General features: G+C 34.1%; 1 protein-coding gene across 18 annotated transcripts in view; it reads right to left on the bottom strand.

Annotated features, from left to right (window-relative positions):
- AKAP9 (A-kinase anchoring protein 9) overlaps positions 1-23,098 on the bottom strand; it is a 206,743-nt gene that overhangs the window by 66,299 nt on the left and 117,346 nt on the right. For 17 of the 18 annotated variants that reach the window (XM_077164310.1, XM_077116955.1, XM_077140571.1 and 14 more), the window contains 2 exons: positions 19,410-19,642; positions 542-704 (listed from right to left, as the gene is read on the bottom strand). In XM_077164310.1, coding sequence (XP_077020425.1) covers positions 542-704; positions 19,410-19,642 — 396 coding nt within the window. Of the gene's footprint in view, positions 1-541; positions 705-3,090; positions 5,124-19,409; positions 19,643-23,098 lie in introns of those variants that run through there. The other variant, XM_077151938.1, reaches the window with a different exon arrangement.

Consider the following 23,098-nt stretch of genomic DNA (forward strand, 5'->3'; position numbering starts at 1 on the left):
CTTTTCTTCTAGACTTAAAAATGAAAATTCTTGGAACTCTGTATTATGTAGCTATAAGATTTTATTAGGACATATAAATAGATTCCTGGAAAGCTGAATAGAAATCAGACGCTTGTGAATGAATCATAGTGTTAAATATACTAGAGAAGGTTGACATTTTGAGTAATTCTAGAAGGTGATCACCCCACAACAGCATGGTAAAATATAAAAACCATAGGCGCTTTAGAGGTTTAAATCCTGGTTTCATCATGTAATGGTGGTAATATCGCTTAGTTTCATTTCTCTCATCTTTAAATTATAAGAGTTGTCTTAGGATGGTAGGATTATGGTAACAACTCATCACCATCCTATTTCTATGTTTTCTTAAATTGTTAATGCTTTCTGCAATTCTATTCAGTTCTTTTTATAATTAAAAATATATATATATACAGTTTTAAAAATTGCTAAAAGGAACTTTGAAGATAACTACTTGTCAGTGGCTATTCTAGTTAGAATAAATTGGTGGTTTCTAAATATCATTTATCAACAACAAGGTACTCACCCTCAGCCTTACTGAGCTCCACAGCCAGCTGTTCTCTGGCCCTAGACTCCTCATGAAGGCGCTCTTGCAACTCTTCTTGGCATTTGAGGGACTCTGTCGCTTCTTGTTTTTGTCTAAACGACTCACGCATCAACTCAGTCTGTGTAACTTTTGCATGTTCAAGCTAAACAAGGAGGAAAAGTATATATAAAGAAGGATAATCAAATAATTGGGATTATTATTTGAAATAATTGGGACAGTGCCATCCCCCATTAAAGCTAAATAAAAAGGGTTTTAAATAAAAATAAAGTTATACTATTGAACTGTAGTCATTTAAATATGTCTAGTGCATATTAACATTAGTAGGCAGGATAATCATTAGTAGACTGGATATATACAACTTTCCATTAAGAGATATATTCTGGTTTTACTGGACAAAAGAATATGCTTCTTTTGGAAATAAACCACTTTAAATCGCTCACCAGATCTGTACTCTCATATGTGAGGAGAAATAAAGTTGAAGTACAGGCTCATTTGTATTTGCTAAAGCATTTTATATAACCATGTATTCAATGATAAACTTTATTATCACTGTATTTAACATTCTATTGATTATGATTCCTATAGTACCTGCTGTACATGATGAAAAACTAATAACATATGATCAACACAATGGCATCAATGATACAAAAATCAGACTGCATGACAAAAAGAAATTATACATGATTTATCTGTTTCAACTAAATATTTTAATTTTCTATTTTTGAAACATGTAAGAGGTTCTATATGAATAGTCAATTTATTTTACATCCTTAGAATACAGAGGTATTAACCATAAATATACCCTTTTGAAAATGCAGTCATTGATACATAGTGACCACATTCTTAAACAATTTTTAGATGACAATAAAATACAGACTTGGGGCCAAAGCTCCGAATTAGGAGATTAATTGGATTACTGTTGCTGAATTCACTGTGTTAAATTGCAGAAAAGCACTGCCTTAGTACCCGTTTATCTGTTTTTATTGAAAATTAAGCTCAAATGTTCTAGTTTCAGATCATTAACACTATCTCCTAGATTCATTCACATTAATAATTGACTCATGACAATAAGAATTTGCAAATTTACATATAAAATATTTTGTTTTTTATTACCATGTTTGAAATTAAAAAACTGGTCAAATTCATACGGTTTCTCATTTATAGTCAGACAGAAGTAATGTATCACAAAACCATGAAGTTATGTAAAAACATTTTATTTTTAAATTAAAGACCTCTATTCCTCATATCTGAGTGGTACTTACCACAGTAAATGGATTTTAGAGTTTCTAAAGCTTTTTATTGTAATTCTAAATCAATATCCAGTATTCAACTATTTTTGCCTTAAGTGAATGTTTTAAATATCATCTATAACTTATTGTTTGAAAATAATATGAAGACATATTTAAGACTCATGGAAAAGTAAGTGTGAATATTAAATCATAAAATATTTCCTAAAATAGCTGTGATGTTACCTATTTTTACCTCTAAATGGCAAAGGAGTATTTTTCCTTTAAATGTGGCTATCTAATCAAATACAGTAAATCTAGCACACTAGGTTCATTTAATATAAGAGATGGGCTCCACATTTTATCGGGATAAACAACCTATTCAAATGCTTATCTAAATACTTTTAAAAATCTCTTCCGAGTTAAGGTATATTTGTGGATAATATGTACCAACATATATAACAATAATATGTAGAATGTAAATATTTCATATTCAATATTTTCAAAATATTAAAGGAGCTTAATAATTACCATTACATTAAAAGTACAATGTAAAGCATCAATAAGTTGCAAGATAGGTAATAAAACTAACTTCTAAAAACCATCTGGCTTGTTAAATATTAGCCAGGGGAGTGGTAAAGCCATGAAAGTCATAAAAAGTACTGAATAACTTGTAGTGAATCATTCACAATATATTTAAGCATCAAATTAACCTGAAATACCTTATATGCAGGCCTCTTTACGCTAAATAGCCCCTTTTAATATTTATACAATACAGTTCACATAAAAAGCTTGAGTATTTCTTCAAAAGATTAGTAGCCATATTAAAAATACAGAATATGATTTCCTCAGAGAGTTGACAATAAAATTAGAATTAGAATACAGGTTTCCTTTTCCTTGTCCAGTGCTACAGCTAATATGCCATATAACCGGCTTGATGACAAGTCTTTAACTTCTAGGTACCACAACACCTATTCCCTCAAATACAATCATTTCATTTTTACTTAGATTGGTATAATGAACATAAGCATAATTAAACATAAGCAGAATCTTTTAAAATAGACTGCATGGAACTGGAGAGTGTAATCTTATCTCATTCTGCTTTCCTGAATTAGAAATGAGCCAATTTAGGACTCCTAGACCTAAATTTAGCCCTTTAATATACCCAGAATGAATGAGTAGTAGCATATCAAACAACAAAAACAACGCTGTATCCCACATAACCTTATTAAAGACCTGTAACATTTCATTTATAATTATACACAGGCTTTTAACTGAATGAATATTTTTTTCCATACTTACTGAATAAGGAGGGGTAGGCAGTGAAATTTTAGAAATAAGTTTTAATATGTGTCCATTTCTTTTGTGAATAAAGTGAAAAATAGAAGTATTAATGATTACAGAATTATTTTCATCCAAATGCTCACAGAGAGGAAAAGGATTTGGTAAAGGCACACGAGATTCAACCTCATAAACATCCTCTTCTTGTTCTTCCAGCTGTGAACCACTGAGTTTGACAGTGGCCAAATAAGTCCTGTAAGAATCCATTCTAGAAGGTGTAGCTTCTAAATTTCCTCATTTGCTTTATCATTTTTTTCACTACATTTTAAAAGCTCTTTTTTAGTTTCATCATAGCAGCATGAAATGTTCTTTTTAGAACTATCAAATAAATAGTACAACTGAGCAATAAAATGCAGAAAAAAGTCCAGTAAATTCCCCTACAAATCTAAAAGAGATCTCCGTGAGTCTTCATCTGAAAACAAAACCAAAAAGCAAAACCCTCCCAAACCAAAAAAACCCAAAACCAAACAAAAAATCTGTTCAATTAGAATTATTAAATCCTTGAAGAACGTCATAGAACGAAAATGTAAAAATCTCATTAGCTGAGCAACAAAGAGCTTTCATTATCAAACGTGTCTGTGGTAATAAGCTTTCCGAGCAGAACTTGGCAGGGAAGGTCAAGTTTTAAATCTCCATAGTAGCAGTCAATGTAGTTGCAACATTACTTCCCTTGCTGCTGCTTCACTCAATTTAAAAGGAAAAACTCTTCTGAACTGAGCTCTTCAAATCATCTCTCAGGCTACGCCAAAGGATTCTAGTAAGTGTTCCCTGAGGAAAAGGTCAGAACAAAGGGTGTGGTTTAATGTCTTTACCTATAGGTACACTGACAGGTGGAATGTGAATTAATACGCCCACAAAAAAAGCCTGCCTAACAGGATCCAAGTTTCACGTCAGAGCTCTTAACAGGGCAATTAGGCAAGCCTGTAATGCTTCTAGGATAAGCTGGTGTTTTTCCACCTCATTAAAAAAATTGCGTTAATTAAAAAATGTGAAATCATTATGTTTGAGTCCACATTACCAATTCAGCTGTCAAAGTATATCAATCATAATTATTTCTGGGAAACTAAATTAGCATTTCCTTCTGATATTTCCCTGGAATAAATATTCTTTCGAGCAGCCACTAAAACTAAATTCAGAGAGTTCAGTTATAATTTGTTTACATACTGAATTGTTTATGGAGTAAATGTTAAAGGAAGAAAAAGTCCTTTACATGCTAGGTTGTATATAAAATAGCTGGCAATTACACCACTTAAAGTATCCTCTGGCCCCGATTAAAATTTAAAAGTCCAAGTTGTACACAATAGTGAGTAAGCCTTCTGGTAACTCCAGAAACCTGAGCAATATCTAATAAACCAGCCCTCAATTTTAAAAAGCTAAAACTCTAACTTTTTAACATTAAAAGATTCTCAGAAATAAAAGCTTTTTCAATAAAGCAATAAACTTTCATTTTAGTGCCTTTTCTCTATCAGTTATCAGTAACTAATATCCTAAGCCACAAAGCCTTTATCTAATATGGAAAAACTTATAATAGAGCAAGCAGGTAACATTAACAAAAATCCATTTGATAGCCATTTTCACTATATAAAGCTGTTTAGAACAGCCAATATCCAAACCCTTCACAGTGGACTAATACGTGGGGCAGAGAAAATGAGGGATTGAGAAAGTCAGCGGTCTCTTAAATTCTGGAACTTGGCAATAACAAGTTTCTATTTATTATGAGTCCTCCAAATAGTCTATGAAAACATCTTAACATCTGTACAAAATGGAGGCCTAACCTTACTACTACTGAGTAAAATTTAAAAGCCCAAGTTGTATACAATAGTACATTTGATTTTAGTGGGGAATCAGTAGATATAAAATTATTGATATCCAGGTACTCAGCTTTATGAAGTGGTGGAACCCATGCTTAGCAAATACCTCTCAAAATGAGTTACAGTTCATTTTGTAATCTGATGTCTATTTCTCTTATTTAAAGCAAAAGCAAAAACCTGTAAGAAGTATCTCCATAAAAATAATAACATTTAGGTCAAGGTCAGAGCCAACAAAAAAGAAAAAAAAAAACAGGGATAAAAAAGATTCATAAAAGCAACTATTAAGATGATTTCGGATAGAGAAAATAGCCCTCATAACAACGTGTATTAACTGACAGTATATTACCACGTAATATATTGTTCAGAAAACTAAGCCTGAATTAAAAATAATTCAAGTTTAGTCTATTTTTTCCATTTTAAGAAAGTATGTAAAATTTTTTGCAATCAAAATCTGTTAAAATTAAGCAACTTCCATTTTTAGAAGGACACACTTTTAATTATTCAGACTAGTTCGTATCCCCAGGTTTCAGACAGATTTTAATATATATTTGAAGGTATTAATTTGTTGTTTAGAGTTATGTTTCCCAAACTAAACAGCTTTAATTTAAATATGTCAAGCCATCTAAACTTTTCCCTATAAATAATTTCCCTCAAATTGTAAAACACTTTATGCACGCACTTCCAGATTTTGATTTGTACCCTTATTTCTCTAATTTATTTAGTTGAGAGACTAAATCCTGGGTACTGTACCCTGACAGAGCCCTGACCAATGCTAACATAATAAAGGCAATACCTGATGGCAGTTTCTGCATGTTTTGACTCAAAATTTTGATTGTAGTTAAGCTTAAAACATAAAAAAAAAAAAAAAAAAACAGCAAAAAGATATTGCTGTTTATTCTCAGGAAATACCACTTTTTTAGAGAAAATATAGAAGCATATAACTTAAATTCCATTATTCTCAAAAACGAATATTATGAAACTCATTCTTCTGAGAATAAATTTCTTATTTACTCATTTCTTCCAGAGTTTAAAGGAATCTCTTGGTGAATAATCTCCTATGGCTCTAAATAATATCTCTGGATTCTGGAAAACTTTAATTGCTGAAGGACAATTTCCAAAGAACTGAAGATTTCTGTTTCTATCTGATCCAAGAGTCGAGAATGTGTGAAACCATACTCTCAAAGATAACCAAAAAGAGACTACTAAATAAAAACTGTGTTAAAGATGTTACACTTCCAAGGACCTGAGGGGAGTTTTCAAGCAATTTCCTCACTTGTAATAAAAGCTATCCCATCTAACAGAAAACTACCATTAGGTTGAATACAAGCCTGTCAGGCAAAAAAAGAGGTAAACTGCACCCATAATAAATGTAAGGATTTAGATACATTCCATTGGGCAAATCACTTTGCCATGGTATGTAGTAATGAAAATGCTTTCTCAGTTTTTTTTTCAAGCAGAGTATACCTAAGGAACCTAAAGCAGCCTTAACTTTAAAAGTAAGTACAAAGCTTAATCATTTATCTTCCACCAGTAACACAACATACAGAACCACACCTTAAAAAATAAAATAAAACAAAACAAAGAATTTTGACAATTCGCAATATTTATTTAGATTGTGGGTCTCTTCTAATGAAATTTAACACCACCCAAAACCACAACCCACAATCCTACTCTCTCTCTAATTTTAATAGAGACAAGTTCCTTCTGATCCAAAGGCCACATGCTCCATATGCGATCTGGATTTCATCCTCACCTACTCTAATGACCTGGCTCTACAAAGTCCATCTGCTCTGTACTGTATCTTCAACTTCTTCATGGCTATTAAATATAAACTACTCAACCTTTAAGAAAGCACACTTTCCTTCTCAAACTAGTATACTCTTTACAGCTAGGCATCAGGACAAATTGTTGTCTATTTCTTCAACTCCCTGTATTCTGGATATCTCCTCTACCACTCGATGAAACTGGTTTCAAGGTCTCCGGTGACATCCACATTGAAAATCCAATGGACGCTAAACCCTTGGTGTTCCTAACCTCACCATAGTATTTGACATTTTTTGAAACTCATTTGGCTTTTATGACACAATTCTCTAGATTTTCCTCCTACCTCTCAAGAATATGTACCTTTACCTTCTTTTAAATGTCAGCATTCTGCAGGTACAAAAAGTTGGCTCACTGTACATTCTCTAAAACTATGGCTTCAAATGCTTTTAAATATTGATGACTTCCAATATAGTCCTCCACAAACTCCAGAACCTAGTGACTATCTTTACCTGAATGCTCCCTCTATGCATTTCAAACCTGGCTTATCTAAAATTGAGTTCATCATTCATTTCTTTTGATTTCTATCTCAGTAAATGAAACAACTTAGTCAAGGATTCATCTTCAATGCTCCTCCTCATCCTTATCTTCCACATCCAATCAGTTATACCAAGTTCTATCATATTCAACTTCCTAAATATTTCTCAAATCTCTTCCCTCTTGCCTTAACTCGATCTCTATTACCTCTTACTTGGAAAACTGTTTAAGAGTTTCCTGTCTCTCTACATTGAACAGCTCTCCACACTCCCCTCTTGCCCATGTACCCATCACACTGCTGCCTAGGCAATCTCTTTACAGCACACATTTGATATCATTCTCCCACTAAAATACTTCAGTGATTCCCCATTTTTCAGCATATAGTTAAACACCTTAAGTCCTACAAAGGACTTTGATATGTGACCACTGTCTATCCTTTACTTTCAGCTTCTACCACATTTCAATCTTGGTGCTTATGAAACAAACTACTTGCTTGCAAAGATATCATGCTGATTTATACCAACATACTATGCCTTTTGCCACTAAATTTCTACATGACCCAGTTTTTACCATGCTTTGCTGAATTTTTTTATTAGCTCAAGTAACTTTGCTGTAGATTTCTCAGGATTTTCCTAGTATAGTATCATATCCTCTGTAAATAATGAGAGTTTTACTTCTTCCTTTCCAATCTGGATGCCTTTTATTTCTTCGTCCTGCCTGATTGCTTTAGCTAGAACTTCTAGCACAACGTTGAATAATAGCGGTAACAGTGGGCATCCTTGCCTTGCACCTGATCTTGGGTGGAAGGCTTTCAGTCTCTCTCTGTTGAGTACGATGCTGGCTATTGGTTTTTCATATGTTCCCTTTATCATATTGAGATAGTTAGCTTTGATTACTATCTTTTGGAGTGTTTTTATCAGAAAAGGATGCTGAATTATGCCAAATGTTTTTTCAGCATCAACTGAGATGATCATGTGACTTTTCCTTTTTGATTTGTTAATGTGCTGTATTACATTAATTGATTTTCTCACATTGAACCATTCTTGTATTCCTGGTATAAACCCCACTTGGCCATGGTGCATAATTCTTTTAATGTGCTATTGAATTCGATTTGCTAATATTTTATTGAGAATTTTTGTATCCATGTTCATTAGGGAAATTGGCCTGTAGTTTTCCTTTCTTATAGCATCTTTACCTGATTTTGGTATTAAAATTAGATTAGATTCATAAAATGAGTTAGGTAGAGTTCTTTTTTCCTCAATATTTTGGAAAAGTTTGAGCAGTATTGGTGTTAGCTCTTTCTGGAATGTTTGATAAAATTTCCCTGTGAAGTCCATCCTTTCACTTTCCATCTACAGTCCATCCTTTCACTTTCCATCTATTTGTATCTTTGTGTCTAAGATGAGTCTCTGTTAAGCAGCACATAGCTGAATTATGTTTCTTAATCTATTCTGCCAATCTGTATCTTTTAATTGGTAAGTTTAGTCCTTTAATATTCAAAGTTATTACTGAAAAGGCGTTTCTTGATTCCACCATCTAATCTTTAAAATTTTATTTGTCAGATCTATATATTCTTTTCCCTCTTTCTGTTTGTATTATTTAAATTACCTTTAGCAGTACTCTTCAATTCTGTGTCCTCCTCCAGACCTCCCTCTCCTGTCTTTGTTTTTTTCAGTTGGCAGAACTCCTTTTAGTATTTTCTGTAGGGCCAGTCTCTTGTTGACAAATTCTTTCAGGACTTCTTCATCTGTGAAAACTATAATTGCTCTCTCAATTTTGAAGGACAATTCGGCTGGGTAAAGAATTCTTGGCTGGAAGTCTTTTTCTTTCAGGATACTGAATATATCATACCACTGCCTTCTCACCTCCAGGGTGGTAGTTGAGCAGTCTGTACTCAGTTTTATTCCCTTGTATGTAGTTGATCGTTTTTCTCTTGCCACTTTCAGGATTTTCTGCTTCTCTTCAACATTTGACAGACTGATTAGTATGTGTCTTGGGGAAGGCCTATTTGGATTTATTCTGTTTGGAGTTCTTTGGGCTTCACTGACTTGTTTATGTCCTTAATGACGGTTGGGAAGTTTCCCCCCATTATATCCTTGAATGTTCTTCCTAGCCCTTTACTCCTCTCTTCTTCTTCTGGGACACCACAGATTCTTATATTTGTGCATTTTGTTTTGCCTATCATTTCCCTGAGTTCCCATTCAATTTTTTCCATCTTTTTTTGCCGTTTGCTGTTTTGAGTCTTCAAAGTCAATTATCCTGTTCTTTATATCACTTATTCTTTCTTCTATCTCTTCAAATCTGGTGTTGTGTTGCCTCTATTATGTTTTTTATTTGGTCAACAGAGTGTTTAATCTCTGTGATTCTGCTATTTTTCTATTTACTCTTTCCAATTCCTCTGTGCTCTTCTACTGTCTCTTGATCTCCTTTATGTCATTTGCCATCCCGCTTATTTTATTAAGTAGAGTTGTATGAACATCTTTGATTAGTCGTTCCAACATCTGTGTCTCCTCTGGCATTTTAACTTGGTCATTAGCCAGGGCTATATCCGTTTGCATTGTGGTATGCTTAGTGATCTTATGCTGTCTTCATTGCATGTAAATATCTTGATTGATTTACTTTGGAAATTGATTTCTTTCAGTAGTCTAAGGCCTTGTGCTTGTGGGATGGTTATACAGCAGGTAGCAGGGAACAGGGTGGAGCACTCAGTATGGGGAATTTGTTTCGGGGCAGGTATGAGCACAGGTTGGGGATGTTAAGCTGATGCTTGTGAACATGGGTGCCCAGCGGCCAGAGAGGACGTAGCTGTGCAGGTACACCGGTCTGGGGGGTCGTAATCCCGGTGTGCCAGGTCTAAGGCACAGGGCCCTTTGTGCGCATGTGCAGAGTTGTGGCAGCAGGTTGTTGTTATGTTTTCATAGACTGGGGTCAGAAGCGACTCAACTGCGCAGGTTGGCACTTTCTCAGAGCTGGGAAGTGAGGCTGAGGGCTGTATGTATGTACGGTTCTAGGACTGCTGTAAAGTGCGGTTCCCAGAGCTGAATGACGTGATTGGGGGTCTGTGCGCATGCGTGAGCCTGGAAGTGCCATAAATGGATGTGCTGAGCTCATGGAGGGTGGGATGAGGCTGTGTGACACTTTGAGTGGGGGTTGGTGGTAGCCTCGGTATGGAGGTTAGCGCCCGCAACCTTTATGCACTGGCAACAGCTTGCAGAGAACAGGGAGGGGGAGGTAGTACTTGGTAGGGGAGCAGGAGAAGGGGAGGTTGGGTTGCACTTGGAGTGAGTGTGTGGGGCAGGTACGTACACTGGGGCCTGATGGGGTGAGAATGCCTAGAGTGCGGGGAATGGGAGTGGGTGATGGGGTTCAGGTGGGTGGGGTGTGGTGTGAGTTGCTGGTCATGGGGCTGTGCTGGTGAGGGTAGTGTGCCCAAGGAATGCAGTCTGGCTTACTTCCTAGACCCATGCACTCCCTGGGCTCCAGGGCTCTGTGACTCCACACCAGGCTCCAGCTTTCTGCCTCTCAGTTCCTCGGCCTCTGCAACCAGGACTGTCGCATGTGGTGCAGAAGGCTCTCCCAGGTCAGCACACTCCCGAATTCCCACCTCAGTCGCCCTCCTGTTCCTTCTCTAACTTTTTCTTGGAGTAGGGCTAATCTCAAGCTACTCTAGTCAGCCTTCTTCCCAGAATTCTCTCCCTCACTCTTTCTCAAATCAAGCTTTCATATCCATTGCGCCACTGAAACTGCTTTTATAAGATCACTAATGACCTCCACTCCTAAGTCAGTATCTTACATGACCTTATCAGTGGTGACTCACACGTGGTTCACTCCTTTCTTTTTAAAGGGCAGGAAAAGTAGTAGTTAAGGTCTGGATTCTGAAGCCAGTCTGGCTGGGTTTAAATTCTAACTCTACCCTCTCTAACTTGTAAGCCTGGGTAAGTGACTTCTGTAACTGGTTTCCATGCTTCTGTCCTGGCCCCACCTTTCAGTCTATCTTTTTTTTTTTTTTTGCATGGGTAGGCTCCAGGAAACAAATCCGTCTATTTTTAAGAATGCAGCCAAAGCGATCCTTTTGAAAAATTTAAGTTTGATTACTCAAAAATCTCTCATGATTCAAAACTGGAAACAACCTACATGTTTTTTAAACAGTGAAGGGTAAACAAACTGCGGTGCATGCACACGATGGAATAATCCTTACCTATAAAAAGGAACAAACTATTAATACATGCAATAACATAAATGAATCTTAAATGCAATTTACTAAAGGAATGAAGCCAGACTACTAATATATGATCTCATTAATGATACTCTGGAAAAGGCAAAACTATAGGAATGGAAAAGCAATCTGGCAGCTAAGTACAGGGGAGAGAGAGGAGTTGACTACAAAAAAGGAAATGAGGGAAGTTTTTGGGTGATGAAACTGTTTTGCATCATGACTGTGGTGGTGGATGCATGATTAAATGTATATGTCACAACCCACGGAACTGCCTACACAAAAAGTGAATTTTACCATATGTAAATATAAAAGTACTAACCAGATGCGATGAACCCAAAACAGAAAAAAACTATGGTGACAAATGACAAATTAATTTAACTATATTAAGAAATGAGTACTAAAACCATATTGAAGGGAGTAGGGGAGACTATAACTAACCTAGGTTAGTTTGTAAAACAGTATTTGGACTCGATACTGTAAGGCTAAAAACAAGAAGTACCATATATAAAGACTGTACTCTAGTGAGTAAATGTTTCTCACAGGAGTATAGGTTTAAAATTCTGAAATCACTCATATATTAGGGTTGAACAAATAAATAAAAATACTGTAGATAATGACAGCTTGTTTTCTCACTGTTGGAGAACAAAGTTACAAAGGAAAGGAGGAAGGGTAGAGTGAACCCTGTGGTAGCAGACTAGAATTGCGTATCAGTATGAACTTACGGTTTTTTATTGTATACACAGATAAACACAGAAATAAATCTACATGCAAGAGTTAGTACACATACTATATTTTCAAATATAGGTATGTTTACTCACAGGGCCTAGAAGTAATGACAGTTTAGTAGCAATGAACACACCTAGCACCCAGATCTTGGTTTCTAAATATTATTTTCCAATTAAAAGGAACTTGGATTCCTTGGAAGAGTGGTTGATTCTAGGGCTGGGCCAGGGAAAATACAAGATGGGCCTGGAGCATCTTGTAGTGCCAGAAAAGAAAGGAAATGCTCAAAAGAATAAGCATTCTGAAAGGGCACAAGAGCCAATCTGACATTTCAAGACATTTCAAATGGCCAAAGTTCAAACAGAATGCATGACTATAGTATTGGATCATAACCCACAGAATAAAATAAATAACTATGAGTCCATATTTAAACTGAATGATCAAATAAATGTGTATGTAAAGACTCTTTCTTATAGAATAATTTCCAATAATAAATGAAGGAATGAGGAAAACAGAAAATCACTGTCAGAACACATAATTGCTGAAGGCAAAATCTACCAATACATGCCAAACTTAGTAGAAGAAAGTTTGAGGAGACATAGGATATTTAAATAGTCTCAAAGTTCCCCCCCCCAAGATAACGTATTAAATATAAAGGGAAAAATAATAACTTTACAGTAGAGAAACCCAGCAGATAGTACAAACAATAAAAAAAACATCAGCAGTAATAAGACACATCGATGTCATGTGCCCCTGATACGACACACTGAGGAGGCCACATTGCTTCTGTGGTACTCGTCAAATATGCACAGCATCATCTAATCATGAAATAAAAGACCAATTTAAATTAAGAAACTATAACACCAATCCAAACTAAGGGACACTCTACAAAATAAGCACACAGTACTTTCTAAAAGCATCGAGATCATGAAAGACAAAGAAAGACTCAGGAACTGTCGCGGACTGGAGGGTAGACAACTAAATGCAATGCAAGATCCTGATTGTATCCTGGAACAGAAAAAGGACATTGGTGGAAAAACTGGTAAAATCCAAATGGTTTGTAATCTGGTTTAACAGTACTGCGCCAGTTTTATTATTTAGTTCTGACCATGCATGATGTTAATATTAGTAGAAGCTGAGTGACCAGTACATGTACCACCTGCACCAGTTTTTTTTCTTTGCCTGGGCAGGCACTGGGAATTGAACCCAGGTCTCCAGTACAGCAGGTAAAAACTCTGCCTGCTGAGCCACCATGGCCAGCCCCAACTGTACTACTTTCACAATTTTTCTGTAAGTATAAAATTATTTCAAAATAAAAAGTCTTCAATGACACCCATCTTATTAAGCATTCAATCCAAAACTATATGTAATTTGCTCCCTGGGTACCAATCTCACCCCATCTCCTACATCCTCCCCTCTCTCCTTGCTCTGCCCACACTGGCCTCTTTGTCAACCACACAAAGATCAAGTACATCACTACCTCAGGGACTTCAGAGTTGCTATTTCTCTGATTGGAACATTGTTTCTCCATTTACCTGCATGGCTTTCTCACAAACTTCCTTAAGGAATCTACTCAAATATCACTTTGTCAGAGATTAGAGGTCTTCCCTAATTTTCCTATAGAAAATATCCCCTTCTCTCATCACACTCTATTTCATCCTATTTTACTTTTCTTCTCAACAGTTATCACCATCTGATATACAAATTTACTTGTTGTGGTCTCCACCATTAAAATGTAAGCTCCATGAGAGCAGGAATTTGTCTGTTCTGTTCACTGTTGTATATCTAGTATCCAGAATATTAACTGCTATATAGTCAATATTAGGTCAATATAGTGGGTGCTCAATAAATCCACCAATGAAATGAGTGACGTATCTCCAGCAAAGCATAGAGCCCTTCAATAAGCTTACTTCATCTTTACTTTATCCCAAACTGTCAGATGCTACTTTCTACTCTGAGGTCAGAGTGTTCTGTGTAGAACTATTTACTTGAATTTCTCTTTCACTCTGAGCACAAAGATATTTACACCAGTGCCTACCAGTTTTGTTGTAGATTTTTTATAACGTGAAAAAAAAATCAAGGTTAAAGTGAAATATTTCATCTTGAAGAACCAAATAGTAACAAATTAAGAGAAAAGTAGAATACTAGTCATTTCACAAAGACGATATATTCTTTTGTATCAATCTAACTGATGTTAATATATTTATCAGGTTCAGAATAATTTTAAGTATTAATAAGAATGCTCTGAATAAGTCAATGACTTTAAATATCTGTCTATGAAAGATCAATAACTGGACAAAATCTAGTTTAAATGAAAGTTTTAGAAAGCTACAATTCCCATTGCTTTAGAAATATAACTCACCTAAGAAATACCTGATTTTTTATAACTTCTTATACCTAATTTCAATAATTCAATCTTTTATAAAATAGGTATTAGCAGAACATCAAAAATAAGTCAGAATTATGGAAACATTACACCAATTATCTCTAGATAAATGGTTCTCAAATTTTTAAAACATAGTTTGCTGGGCTTCTTCCCCAGAGTTACCCATTCTGTAGGCCTGAGAATTTACATTTCTAACAACTCCTCAAGAGACACTGATGTTGCTGATGTACTGCACTTTGAGAATTACTGCTCTGAACAAAGCTTTTGTGATCTGTTCTATGATAATTTAAACAAAAACAATACACTAAAAGCTCAATAACAAAGTGCTCCTTTAGCATTTAACAAAATGAAAACAGTCTGAAAAACACATGGTCAGAGTCTTACTGAAACACTCACGACCTCATATAGGCAGACAGTTGTGATACACTTTTGTCTTGCCTGGGGAACTGAGTGTGCCAGGCAGATTCCACATACTTGCCTGTTGCCAGTATCAATGGATTGGGGAAGTTTTTCTTTCGTAGCCTGTAAGAATGAATCCACTACCGATCACTTGTAATTTATTTACCATATTCCATGGTGCATGTCAGAAGACAAATGCTGTACTAAATTAGTTCATACACAATTTAAAATAACATCAAGTACTGGCAACATATTAACAGTAGTTGAGATACAGGTCAAAATTATTTATTAGTGGTTAAAAGAGTAAGAGTATTAACAGTTGTTTTCATGGTATGAAAGAAAGTAAAAATCACAGAAATTAAAATATTGTTATGGCTGAAATAGGTAAAAAAAAAAAAAAAAAAAGCAGAATCATGTAGGAAATCAATACAGAATCACCCAACTGCATACAATTTCCAGAGACTTAAATGTATTAGGATTTAAGCTTGATTTAATTATGCATTTAATTAATTAATTATGCACAACTGATTTAATTATGATTTGATTATGCATTCAAGCTTTAAAAGTGCTAAAAAAAACAACTAAACATGTCTAAATTGGCTCAGTCGATTCAGTGGGACAATATATTTTAAAATGGCTTATGTGTAAAAGCATTCTAAATGAAAACCAATACGGGGGTTATCTCAAATATAAAAGTAAAGGCTTTAAAGATAGTAAACCTTACTGGAAAACATGCATTTTCTTATAGTAGCTGTGGAGTTTCTCACTATGGCACAGCACTCATGATGTTAATATTTGAGTTTAAAGTCGGTCTACTAAACCTGAGGCTAAAGAGAAACACAGTAAATTTTAAAATTCTTTGATCCAAGAGTATAATTTATACCTTGTGAAATTAATATCACAAATGAAACTTGTTGTTCTTGGTGCCATTTCTATATTAGCGCTTGGGCTTATGGCAATGAAAAGTAATTCACTGCGGCTTTAGTTAAAGACGGAATTACTGTTGCTTGTACTCAAGGTCATCCTTTTTGCTCTTGGCTAATACACAAAGATTTGTGTTTTCAGAAATACTACTACACCACTTCTGGCTCTTTATAAAGTTCAAAGAGATTTGTGAGTTATTAAGCAAGTGTTTGACTCATTTTGTACCTGCTATGAAAATATGTTTCAGCAAAACAAGAATTGCCCAAGGATAGCAATTTCTACTGCTAAATAACTATGTATCATTTTATATCTTCAGAATTTATCTATAAAAATGTCTTTGAGACCTACTTAACTGCATATGAATATTTTAGTTTGGCTAGTAGATCAAGGTGCAACACAGAAGCTTAACAATGCATGGAGAGCTTATTTTCCCAGCCAATTAGTGAATTCTCACTGCAGTGTATAGCAATTTCAGGATTCTTTTCTCTTAAAGACACAACTCATTCCGTATCATGGAAAAAGATTTTGATAGTCTCAAAAAAAAGAAGAATGAACCAGGGAAAAACTTTGGTTAAGTGTCATATCTGAAGTTTATTCTTGAGAGGATAAATATTTCACTGGAAATAAATACTGTTTTGATAATGCCTTCCTCAATCAATTTCAACAGCAAATTACCAAGTGACAAAAAAAAAAAGAGTAATAGACCAATAATGATAAGTTAACCAAGCAGTAAGTAAATTATTGCAAGCATCACTAACCAAGACATGACTCAAGAAATGGCCTACAATCATTAATCTGACCTAAAGGCAGATGAATCTGGTATTAAATCACCAAACAGACAATGTGTTTGCCAAATTTGCAAAGCTCAATAGTCATTACTACTGCAAAAACATACCATAGTGAATAATTTCTTAGAGAAAATAAGGTAACATCAAAGACAGTCAGACATCAGAAACAACAGATCAAAGAAACCCTTTTGACTTTTTAACTTCTGTTTCTCCTATACCTTGAAATACACATATTTAGAATAATTTGAAGAAAGATATCAATATAAATAATGTTAATGATACTGGCCCTGTGGCTGATGTCAATGAAGCAGGCATTTATTTGATTAACAGGGCAGGTATGATTCTACAGTTGTTTTAAGTTAAATGTTTTTTTATATAAGTGAATTTTCTTCACTTTAAAGCAGCAATTAGTTTTTAAAATTCTAAGTACAGTAATTTAAGAGACAATTACCAAAAGGGTTAGAATTTTACAGAGAAAACTGCAATTTAAGTTATACAATGGTTATATTTATTCCAAGTTTCAATAAAAATAGTACTTTAACATAGAGACTGTCCTATACTACCAAGAGATAGTTTATAAAGTGAAGTAATCTACTCATTCTGTGAAAATAATGTAAAATTCATGTGAAGGAATTGCAAGTGTAATCTGTTGAATTGTAACAGTGGTTGTTACGACATACTAAAGCATATGGTTTGTTTTAGAAACTTTTTATTATTATTTCTTAAAATAAATAATATATTTGAATGGAACACTTCATGCAATGGAGAAATTAAGATTTTGGGGGCAGTATTAAAAAAGTACTGTATGAGAATCTAAAAAACCTGAAAATCAAAACAAAATTAAGAAAAACTGGATGTCTTTATGCAAAAGAATGAATATCCTTACAGCAGACACAAAAATCAACTCAAAATGGATTAAAAACATAATGCAAGAAACAGAATTATAAAACTGTTAGAAGAAAATACAAGAGAGCACCTTCAAGGTCTCATGTTAGACAATGGTTTCTTAGACTTTACACACAAAGCACAAGCAACAAGAGAAAAAACAGATCATTCAATGAAGCACACAGTTCATCAAAATTAAAAAAAGTTTTGTGCCTCAAATGACTTAATCATAAAAGTAAAAAGACAACCTACACAATGGGAGGAAATATTTGGAAACTACATATCCAATAAGATTTAATATCCATAACACATTAAGAAGCCATACAAGTCAACAACTAAAAGATAAATAATCTGATTAAAGATTAGCAAAAGACTTAATAAGTAGGGGCGCATAGGTAGTTCAGTGGTAGACTGCCCACCCTTCCTATGGGAGATCAGGGATTGATTCCTGGACCATGCACTCAAAAAAAAAAAAAAAAAAAAAAATTAGCAAAAGACTTGAACAGACATTTTTCCAAAGAAACTACACAATGGTCCAAATGCACTTGAAAAGATGCTCAACATCATTAGCTATTAGGGAAATGCAAATAAAAACCACAATGAATTCCCATTTCATACTAATAGAATTGTACCATAAAAAAATGGAAAACAAGTGTTAGAGAGGATATGGAGAGGATTTCCATTTGTTGGTGGGAAAGTAAAATGGTACACCCACTGTAGAAGAGTTTGGTACAGTAAAGTTAAGTACAGCATTACCATATGACCTGTCAGTCCCACTTTCAAGTACATACCCAAAAGAGCTAAAAGCAGTTTCTCAAACAGGTATTGATACACCAATGTTCATAGTGGCATTATTTACTATGCAAAAAGATGGAAGCAACCCAAGTGTCCAGCAACCAATCAACAGATAGACAAAATGTGGTATATACATACAATGGATTACTATTCAGCCATAAAAAGCATTATTCACAATTGCCAAAAGATGGAAACAAACCCAGTGTCAACTGATAAACAGATAAGTAAAATCTAATATATACATACAATGGAATATTATTCAGCCATAAAAAAGGAATGAAGTCCTGAATTATGCAACAAAATGGATGAACCTTGAAGATATCATGTTGAGTGAATTAAGCCAGATACAAAAAGACAAATATCATATGAGTTCACTGTTACAAAATAATTAGAATAAGCAAATCCATAGAGTCAGAAACTAGAATATAGGTTATGAGGGGCTATGTGAGTTTACGGAATTAGAGTTAATGGCTTAATTGTACATAGTTTCTATTAGAAGTGATGGGAAAGCTTTGGTAAGAATGATGGTAGCATAACATCGTGAATTAATTAATACCACTGAGTTATATATTTGAATGAGTTAAACAGGAAATTTTAGGTTGTACATATGTTACTAGAACATAATTTTTTTAAAAAACCATGGGACTATAAGGCACAAACAGTAAACCCTAATGTAAACTATTGACTAGCTAACAATAAAATTATTAAAATGTTTTTTCATCAATTGTAACAAATATACCACAGTAAGCAAGGTGTTAATAATAGGGTAGTATATAGGAATTATGTATTTTATGCATGATTTTTCTGTAAATTACCAAATAATTTTAAAAACTAAGATTTAGTACTGGAAGGGTGCATCAATCCATAATATAAACCCTTACCATCTGAAAACAATAATATTGATATCGGTGTTGGTTGTTCCAAAGAGAACCAATTATTGAAGGGGAAATTAACCAAATTTTTATGAGACAATAGAGAGAAAAGATTTTGTCATTCCATGGCTTGAAAGAAAACCTATTTCAACTTAGTACATATTAGAAATATAAGGAGCTTACCTGACCACTAGTTTCACTTATCGCTTCTAGGAGTTTTTCAACTGCTGCTTGTAGCCGAGAGCTAATGTTCAGCATAAGTTCTTCATTTTCAGGGTCAATTTCAGTTCCAGCAAAGCCACTCCTCACAAGGCGTTTTGACAGCTCTGTTCCTTCCTCAGTTACTTTTGACCACATGCTACTTTCTTTTCTTGGCATATCACATCCAGAATAAGAGGGTATGGAATCATCTGTAACTAAAATAACAATATTTTAAAGGCATGTATTAATTATAATTAATAATTATAGTAAAAAACTACAAAATACAATTAACACACAAAATCACTGAGATGATAAGGTCTTTTTATCTATTTTTTGGGGGGAGGTATATGGTTCAGGAATCAAACCTGGGCCTCCCACAGGGCAGGTGAGTATTCTATGACTGAACCACCCATGTACCCCTATAAGGTATTTTAATACCAACACTGCAACAAAACAAAATAGATTATGATTCAAAATAATATGTACAAATATAGAACATATTATTCAATAACCCAGCAAGTAAGAATGAGAAGGCTAATGCTATGCTAACAGAGTTTTGCAGAAATAAGTTTGGGTTATTTAGCATTTTTTCTTTGATAACTTCTATAAAAACTCTCAGCAGATATTTACTAAGAGCACAACTTGTAGTGTTTGCTAAGTATTATAGGCACATAGATGATAAGATAGGTTTCCTATCCTCAAAGACTTTATAATGTAATGAGAAAACAAATGTCTAAATACCTACATGAAGAGGAAATCTTGTGCAATAGATGTTCAAGGTGTAGAAGATGACAGAAGAAATGGGTTAATCTGTCTGAAGCAGAGGCTCTCATATTTGAGTTCTATACTGGGCAGAAGAACCTGCTCTGGCTAGATGGTAAAGGACACTTACATCATTTTACAGCTTGTTATACTTTCAGGTAAAGGGTATACTGGAAAGATGTTAGACTGACAAACAGTTCTAATTAAGCTATGGGTTTATCTAATTACATTATTCTTATTTCTTACGTAAAGAAAATTGCATTTACATGGGCAGAAAAGCTTTGAAATCGTTTTCTTCAAAATGAAATAAAAGCACAGGTTATTCTGTGCTGCCATGGAATACAATACTCATCCATGGCAGTATGCTACAATGCAACAATGAAATTTCCTGATGAGGAATTGCTTATTCTTTTATTTTATTTAATACATATTTCTTGTCAGTAATCTCCCAAAGTTAACAAATTAAAGGCTGAGGAAACATATTTTCCAAAGTATTTGAAGTAAGCATTAAGTTTGACACAGTTACCTAACAGAATAAGGGCTATTTATTAAAACTTGTCTTGCTAAAATAGCTGGTGCCACATGGAGTTCTCTCAAGATCACGCTGTAATGCTATCTGTTGCAGCTGCAGATTTAAGAACTGAATTCAGCACAATTCAAAGTTCATTTAGACCTCTTCTGTGTAATTCACTGGCTGAAGACTAAAACTGCATTCTAGGAAATGATTTTAAATGTTTGTTATTACACAGGTTTATCTAATTCTTAGAGTAACAGCTAATAAAGTTTTGACTTTGCATTTTTATTCCCAAAATTAGAAAAGACAATACCTATTTTAAGTAGTCAAAATCAAATGCTGAAAATAGATTAGTGCTTTGTAAATGTTCATGAGTTCAAGAGACTGGGAATTCAAAATGAATTTGGACACAAAAAGTACAGTACACTGTATATTGTGAAGTCAACCAATCAAATTAATATCAACTTGAAAGCAAATTATATATTTTTGGAAATGCTATGGAATTGAGAAATAGTAATAAAACTTAAAAATATTTACATTATATGGCATTTTTATCCAAGGAATTAAATGTATTGTAGGGACATTTTCTTTCTCATAGGTACTGAGAATATGACAAATTTAAAGAAAAGCATACTCTGATAAGGGAACCCTAGGCTTTATAGAGTGAAAGCATGTGGAGAAGTAGAGAGAGATGAGGGAGGGGGCAGAGATAAAAGAAGGCAGCTGGAAAGTAGCTTGGATCCTAGCTGTCAATGGCCTTAAACTGAAAAGAACCTTAGAGTTTTCACCATAAAAAGGGGGGTATAAATCATTTTTTGAGCAGGAAGATAATATCAAATCTGAACCAGGAAGCAAACTGTAGCAATGCAGAAGAAGGTCTGGAGAGGGAAGAGAGAGGTTACAAGGCTATTTCAATTGTCCAGATGAGAGGTGAAAAGGGCGTGAAATAAGGTCGGGGGCTGGGAGAAAGCATGGGTTGAAAAAGAATGAATCTATCAAGGGAGGAAGAAAAGAAGTAAAAGATGGCTAAATTTCTAGCACAGATGATGCTTAGATGATAGAGCAGTCATTATGAAAAATACTAAAAATCCAGGAGAAAGTATATTAAGTAGGCATAAAAAAATGATTAGTCTGAAGTGTTAATGGGTAACTAAAGAAAACCTTCTTCCAACTAATTTTTTATGAATCAGTCTCAAATTCACTCAGGTTCAAGTAATTTCACACTGGATGAAAATTTCCCCTCAATTTCATAAACTGGGTTATTGTTATGAGGGAGTAAACATTAGTAAATAAATTATTTATTATTTAGAGTGGTGACAAGTCCATACATGTTTAAAATCTAAACAAGTTCAGACCTGAAAGCTGAAAATAGATCAAAGTATCACTTACAACACAAACCCATACATAAAAACCGAAAAGCAAAAAGTGCTTCTTAATTTTACTGATTTAATTTTTCTATTACAAGAAATAAAAGAACTATTTTTAAAGCATGCTTTAGATTTTACTATAATGATCCCATTAAAATGATGAAGGAACATCTGAAGATATTCTTACATATAGAACACGTCAATATTTTAGGCCAAATATTTTCTTCAAAGTTTACGAGACAATTGAGTTTTAAATTATAAATTCTATCAATTCAGTGTATCTTTCAAGATGCAAAATAGATCCCCGATGATATTAGTGGGAATCCATATTTTATCAGTAAGAAGAGCACATCATTGCTAAATACAAAACCATAAAGATTGAGGAATTAAATGGTAAAGACCTATTATAATCAAAGCTGCAAATACAAGCAAAATTCTATTTCTGTTTCAATGTTCTTTATACACTATATTTCTTGAGAATGAAATTGTCTTCTTATATCTTTCAAAATCAGTCAACAGTCAAATTAATTTTTAAAAGGCTTAATTAATTCAAATATATAAAAATATATAAAAAGTGGTATTAAGTACTATGACTTTATCTTTGAATTGGGATCTCAGTGCCTCTTTCACTAGACTAAACTGCTGTAAAGCAGAGAGCACAGAGAAACTGCTCAATATGTCTGTAGTAGTGAACTGAGAAAACAGCTTACAATTGAAAAACTATTCAATTTCTGGATAGCTTAAAATAGGACTTAGAAACCTTTCATTAATATTGGAAGCTTTAGATGCAACTGCAAGAAATGGGTCAGACGTAATTTTAGGTCTGCTTTCTCTTAGAAAATGAGCATAAACATAATCCTCTGTGTTTGAGTAAATTATCAATCTATGTATAGCTTTTTATTGCTATGGGAACACTGCTCTGAAAGTGACTTTGCTACCTTTTAAGATAGGTTGTTTGCCAAATACGTCAGCAAGCACTCTGAAAATCTAGAAGAACTGCCAAACATAAAATAATGTTCGCAATATGC

This window comes from Tamandua tetradactyla, chromosome 1 (genome assembly GCF_023851605.1).
Source record: "Tamandua tetradactyla isolate mTamTet1 chromosome 1, mTamTet1.pri, whole genome shotgun sequence".
In the NCBI taxonomy this organism is placed as follows: Eukaryota; Metazoa; Chordata; class Mammalia; order Pilosa; family Myrmecophagidae; genus Tamandua; species Tamandua tetradactyla.